The sequence below is a fragment of the Astyanax mexicanus genome, chromosome 19, assembly GCF_023375975.1.
Source record: "Astyanax mexicanus isolate ESR-SI-001 chromosome 19, AstMex3_surface, whole genome shotgun sequence".
In the NCBI taxonomy this organism is placed as follows: Eukaryota; Metazoa; Chordata; class Actinopteri; order Characiformes; family Acestrorhamphidae; genus Astyanax; species Astyanax mexicanus.
Genome location: NC_064426.1, coordinates 15,288,083 through 15,294,562, shown reverse-complemented (window position 1 = coordinate 15,294,562; position 6,480 = coordinate 15,288,083). Strand labels below are relative to the sequence as shown.

The 6,480-nt window shown below is 37.2% G+C and overlaps 1 protein-coding gene across 1 annotated transcript; it reads left to right on the top strand.

Annotated features, from left to right (window-relative positions):
- The first annotated feature begins 2,261 nt into the window (after positions 1 to 2,261).
- On the top strand, positions 2,262 to 6,040 carry LOC111189183 (uncharacterized). Its single transcript, XM_049467608.1, has 5 exons — positions 2,262 to 2,472; positions 4,524 to 4,571; positions 4,895 to 5,583; positions 5,698 to 5,743; positions 5,870 to 6,040. The coding sequence occupies exons 2-5, from the start codon at positions 4,560 to 4,562 to the stop codon at positions 5,963 to 5,965; spliced, it is 843 nt and encodes a 280-aa protein (XP_049323565.1). The 5' UTR covers positions 2,262 to 2,472; positions 4,524 to 4,559; the 3' UTR covers positions 5,966 to 6,040.
- Positions 6,041 to 6,480: the final 440 nt, after the last annotated feature.

Genomic DNA, 6,480 nt, shown 5'->3' with positions numbered 1-6,480 from the left:
AAATTTAAGCATCACAGTGAACAGGCAGGCATTTTGTGTAACATGCAACAATAGTATATATTTGCGGAACCGGAGACTAGATATAAAAAACAGATTCTTTTACAATTTTGGCGCCAAGTACACCATTCGCTAACACCCGGTAACTTAGCCACCTGTACCAGTGCAGCTAAGTTAATAATAACCATTGGAAAAAATGTTTGAGATGATAGTTGCGGACACTATCGTCGACTACAAGATTGGTTCATCCCAAATGTATTGGATGGAGCTCCATCATTCCAGATCATTCTCTGGAAAGATCCATCCAGCACTTCTGGGATGAGTTGGGGTGGTGATCATTCAGTATTTATCACTATTTATCAGTTGAAATTATTACAAATGTTATGACTTAGTTGACTTTAATATTTTATTGTTTATGTATGAGGCTCATAAAAATACATTACCTTCAAACATCCAATTAAAGTTTGTTAAGAGAAAGAGTTGTTATAATCTTAAGGGGATAGAGATGTTTGTAAAGCTGAATTTTTTAAACTAGTTTGAAGGAGCGGTGTAATTTAAGGAATAAGATTATGGAATAATTTGGAAAGCGATATTAAAAATGCTGTATCAATGTGTGTGTTTAAAAAATGATAAAAGTTGGTTTGTTTCAAAAATATAAAAAAGTAGATTTGTGTAACTATATAAACTGTTGTTCAAGAAATGATTTGATGTTGATTGTTTTAAATTATTCTTGGGATAAAAGGGGCAGATAGTATACGATTTGTTTTCTTTCTGCTGCCTTTAATTATATTTTTTTCTTTTGTAAACAATTTTTTTTTGTTTATAATGAAATTAATAAATCTATTAAATTTAAATCTAAGTTTCAGGGGAAAAAAACAATGTATGAACAGGTTCCCCAATATGTTTGTCTGTAAAGTGTAACTTGTGTAAATTTGCTTTAATTAAATGTCTTGTGTTATTAAAGCGGTGTGTTTTGTAGGAGTCAGAGGTGGAAACTATTGCAACAGCTGACAATGCTGGCAGCTAGAATTGGATGAGGATGAACAAAGGAGACACAAGGAGGGCAGCACACGGGAAAAACAGCTTTTCCTAAGATCTGTAATTTGGTGCTTGTGTAATTGTGAGTAGGAGAGGGGAGATAAAATAATATATATATAGTTAGTGACACCCAGCCCCGGTTAGCTTAGCGCTCAGCGACGGGTAGTTAGTGACAGCCAGCCCCGGTTAGCGAGCGCTTAGCCTCGGGTAGTAATGACAGCCTGCGCCGTTTAGCGAGAAGTTAATTACAGCCAGTCCCGGTTAGGGAGCGCTTATCCACGGGAAGTAGAGACAGCCAGGACCCGTTAGAGAGCGTTTTACCCTCGAGTAGTTAATTACAGCCAGCCCCGGTTAGCGAGCGCTTAGCCTCGGGTAGTTAGTAACAGCCAGGCCCGTTAGCGAGCACTTTACCCTCGGGTAGATAATTCAGCCAGCCCCGGATAGCGAGCGCTTATCCACGGGTAGTAGTGACCAGTGTTGGGCACGTTACCTAACTATCGCGTTACTTTTTGAAAATCAATTATGTATTTACTACTATTATTAGAAAAATAACAAACGAAAATAAACCCAAAATGTTGACAAGAATATAATCTAACGAATTTCAAAAAAAAAAAAAAAAAAAAAATTCTCCACACAGCCAAAGAAAATTACTAAAACCGTGAAAAAAAAAACGGAAAAACGCGTCTGGGGCCACACTCAAAGTAAATATGTATATATAAACAAAACAAAAGAATGGACAAAAACAACAATCTAATGACGTCGCAGTTTAACAGCTGGATCAAACAGCTTTACCAAAAGAGAAAGCAGCAGCACCCCAAAAACCGGAGCAGCTAAAAAGAGCTTAAAGTTCTTAAATCGGAACTTGGCCTGTCCACGGCCAGTGTTGTGCGTGAACGAGTTTAAAAGCAGGCGTATATTGTATGGAATCAGATTTGTGCCAAAATTATCAAACAAAACTTTTTAAATCGTAAATCAAAAACGAGAATATATATGAGAATAAAACACAATGAAGCAAAAAAAATGTCATCTCAAAAGTAAAACTTAGTATCTGTAAGAAAGTAAACCTTACTGAAGCAAAAAAATTCATCTCAAAAGAAAAAAATTATTACTTGCAAAACAATTATTTGCTTACGGGTCTCTCGGATTGTATCTCGCTGATCAGGTTTTTGCTCTCAGATTCAGTTTTGCAGTTACGCTTCCAGCTCTCTCCTTTGCGCTGACTGACTTTTTGTTTGCGATTCTGGCACAAACGTTTCGCGTGGGCGGGGTTTTCTAGGGGCTGTCCCCATTGGCTAATTGGGTATTGAGCGGCAGCTCTGTGCTCCGGAAGTTGTTCTGTAAAACGGGCGCGCAATTTTCAGTGTGGGGGACGCTCTGACCGGCGGCGGCAGCAGCGGCGGAGGCGGACATCAGAGCACAACAGATCGATAAAAACGTGTAAGTATTGGCTTTATACTGTTCTCTGTGCTGTACTGGCATTTTTCTGTTAAGTCTGAAGTAAATAGGAGCTCGGCTACATATGTTTTTGTTTGAACTTATCTACAGCCGGATACCTGCATTGTTAACACGATTGATAAAGCTAGCTAACTTACTGACCTTACCGGGGAGTTAGTTAAGCTGCCGGGGAGAGAGCTGAGGTTAGGGGAGAGCTAGCTAACTTACTGACCTTACCGGGGAGTTAGCTAAGCTGCCGGGGAGAGAGCTGAGGTTAGGGGAGAGCTAGCTAACTTTAGCAGTGGGCTAGCTAACATGCTAACATACAATAGCGGCGAGCTAGCTACCTGGAAGGTCTAAATCAGGGGTCTCAAAGTACCGGCCCGCGACGCGGTTTCATACGGCCCCTCACGGGTTAACAAAATAAACAAATGGCCCGCAATCCAATTTAATTATTTATGCTTTATTATGTTCGTTTTCATATTTTATCTTAACTTGTATTTTGGTGTGTGTGTGTGTGTGTGGTTTTTGTTTTTTTGCTTACGCTGCGTTGCCTGCTTTAATAGTCTCCAGTAGCCTTCAACAGTCTAACCTTGCAGCCGTGGTGTGTCCACTAAACTCCGTAGTTATAAACATCCTGAGGTTAGCAGCGCGTTTATAATGTAATCCGAGCAGTGACTCCGTGACGCTGCTCTAAACTGCTGCTGTTAGCTGCTTGGGCTGAAAGATGAACTGTAGAGAGCTGTATTATCCGGTTAGTGGGGTTATTTTGTTTCATACACAGAAGAACTTAAAAATTTTAAAAACGCTCCAGACTGGCTCAGCTGAGCCCTGTAGCCCGTGGCTGGGCTGCAGCTCTGACTATGCAAAGACTGCGGGCTTGTGGTGCTGCTGCTGCAGCTCCGACTAGTGGTTGGATGAGGAACTGCTAAATCTGAGGAAATGCTAAATCTGTCACAGCTCACAATTTTTGATTTTATATTTATTAAGCCTTATTTCAGTATCAAACGTTTTGATCAAAGTTAATATAACTTGTATTTTATGTCATTTCTATTCACTTGACTAGTTTGGTTCTTGATTGATGGAGTTTTTGGATTTCATAACATGACAAATTAAAAGGATTTATGTTAATAGAGCAACAAGCAACCATTTTTCCATGCAACTGTAATATTTGATTGAATAAATAGTATATTGAGAGTTATTTAACATTAAGGAGTAATTACATTCATTTTATATTACATCTGGTTACATTTTCTTATATTTATAAGTTACATCTGGCCCTCAGAGGACAGCCAATATGCCAATGTGGCCCTTGGCAAAAATGAGTTTGAGACCCCTGGTCTAAATAAATTATATTATAATATTATATATATCATATTATAATATAATAATATTATTATATATAATATTATAATTAATAAATAATTTTAGTCTGCATTTTGCAACTGCGGTTCTGGAACGGTTCAGTTGGAGAATCTGTACACTTATAGTTTTGTTTTTGTGGGTTTTTTTTATTATCAGGCACCACTTTTAAAGATGTAAGGTTAGCCAAATCAGATAATGATGAATGGACATTGAAAATAATTTATAGAGAATATAATATTATCAATAATAATAATAATAATAATATTATTATTAATATTATTATAATTATTAGTAGTAGTATTATCAGTAGTAGTAGTAGTAGTAGTAGTAGTAGTAACAGCAGCAGTGGTGTTAGTGGTAGGATTGGTATTATAAACATCGTCACTACAATTTAATTTATCATTTCTCTTTTTTTCCATATGTCCAGGAAGCAGTAAATGAGCGTACACAAATTACATTTTATGTTTAATCTGTTCTGCATCACAATGGCACAAAAATAAATTGAAACTAAATTATTTTCTTTAATAGAAATGATGACTACATGTTGGGGTCTTAAATTATATTTATTGAGGTCTTAAAAAGCATTAAATTTGACTTTTAAAATGCTACAAGATCCCTGTGGAGGCTGAGCGAGATGTTGCTTAATGCGTTGCATTAATATCTTAACTGCTATCATCTTCTCTCTATAGAACAACTGGGAGATCTGAGTAGGACCCGAGACTACCATGCAGTCCCAGGTATGTCTGTTATAAAAAATTAACTCCGTTAACACTCATGAATTCACTGTGTAATACTTGAATGGTATTCTTTGCGGCATTGGTTTGTCCAATATACTAAATTTCAATTGCAGTTGGTTAGCTACTTAGACAATGCAAAGTTGGATAATGGTGCCAAAAAAAGTTCTTGATAAGTTTTTGTTATAGACTGTTGTCATTGCTCATTTTAACTGAAGTATAATCTGTGATCGAACTAGCGTTTTAGGACAATTTAATGAAAGGTGTTCAGTTGTGAATATACTTTAAGGTTATGGTGTTCTGACTGGCTAAATGTGTACTTGCAGGAACATGTACTTGATGAAATCTTGCAAAGGGTTCAAAGAAGATTCTCCTTGCTTCTTAGAAATGAAACGCTTGATTTGGATTACCTCAAGACTGTTGCTCAGCAGGAACTTTCCTTGGCAACAGTGGCATCACATCACCTGAACGTTCCAGCAGAACTCATAAACAGTCTACAGGAGTTGATCAACATCCTTAGTTTTCCTGTTGATGCTACTGATGAAGTATCAGTAGTAAATGAGTTAGATGTTTTTACTGCCACTGTGGGCAAGCTGGGACGGCCACGCCTAGAAATTGATAGTGGGGATCTTCAAAGCCTCCTTTCCACTGAACTTCCTTTAGAATATTTAGGCAGGATGTATGGTGTTTCACGAAGAACATTAAACAGGCGGATGAAAGAACATGGCCTCTCTGTTCGTGGATACTATTCAAAAATGTCTGATGATGAACTTGATCATGTTGTGAGATCAATAAAATCAAGAATGCCCCATGCTGGGTATAGACTGGTGAAAGGTGAGCTATTGGCTAGAGGACATCGTGTACAGTGGCATAGGGTGAAGGCTACAATGCACCGTGTGGACGGAGCAGGAGTTTTAGCCAGGATGATACAACTTGGATTTGTAGCCCGCAGAAGCTACTGTGTTCCTGCACCTTTGTCTTTGGTTCATGTAGACACCAACCATAAATTAATCAGGTGGGAATTTCTTTTTATGGTCTCTTCTTTATTTTATGTGATCTTTATGGCCTGTGTGAACAATCTTTATTTTTTTGTGGACCAGTCACGCTAAAAGTACTTTCGTCTCTTTAGATTCAATATTGTAATATTTGGTGGGATTGATGGTTTCTCAAGAAAGGTATGTCAAATATGTATAATGAGAGAATCCTAAAAGATTGTGTCACAATGGTGAGAGTGGATGATCTAGAATTCCCCCAACCCCTTTTTTTTTTTTTTTTTTTTGTTTTTTTGTTTTTTTACTTAGATCCTATATCTTGATGCTGCTGCCAACAACAAAGCCTCAACCGCATTCTCCTTCTTCTTGGATGGTGTCTGCAAACATGGATGGCCCTCAAGGTAGGATGCACTGCAAACATCCCATTATTCTTTGTTCAATTGGACAGCCTATTTCTGTATTTAAACATCTGGATCTGAAATTCTGAAATATGAAGATAATCTAAGTTATATGTATAAATGTATAGAAATTAAATTTCTTTTAAAATGCATTTTTTCTTTAAATCTTCTTCATCCAACACAGATAAATACATGACTGCTTACTTTTATTATTATTATAATTTTTTTTTTTTTTTTTTTTTTTTTTTTTTTAGAGTATGTGGTGACCAGGGGGTGGAAAATGTTGACATTGCTCGTTGCATGTTCTCTGTCAGGGGAACTGGACGTGGTAGCTTCATTGCTGGTAAAAGTGTCCACAATCAAAGGTAAAAAGCATCTTTGTCTGTTATATAGCAGACCCTGACGTGTATTTGCATTAAAATGTTGCATGCTTGGACATGTGATTGTATATACTAAATGTATTTTAATTAATGCTTATAATTAGGATTGAGAGGCTGTGGCGTGATGTGTGGTCAGCTGTCA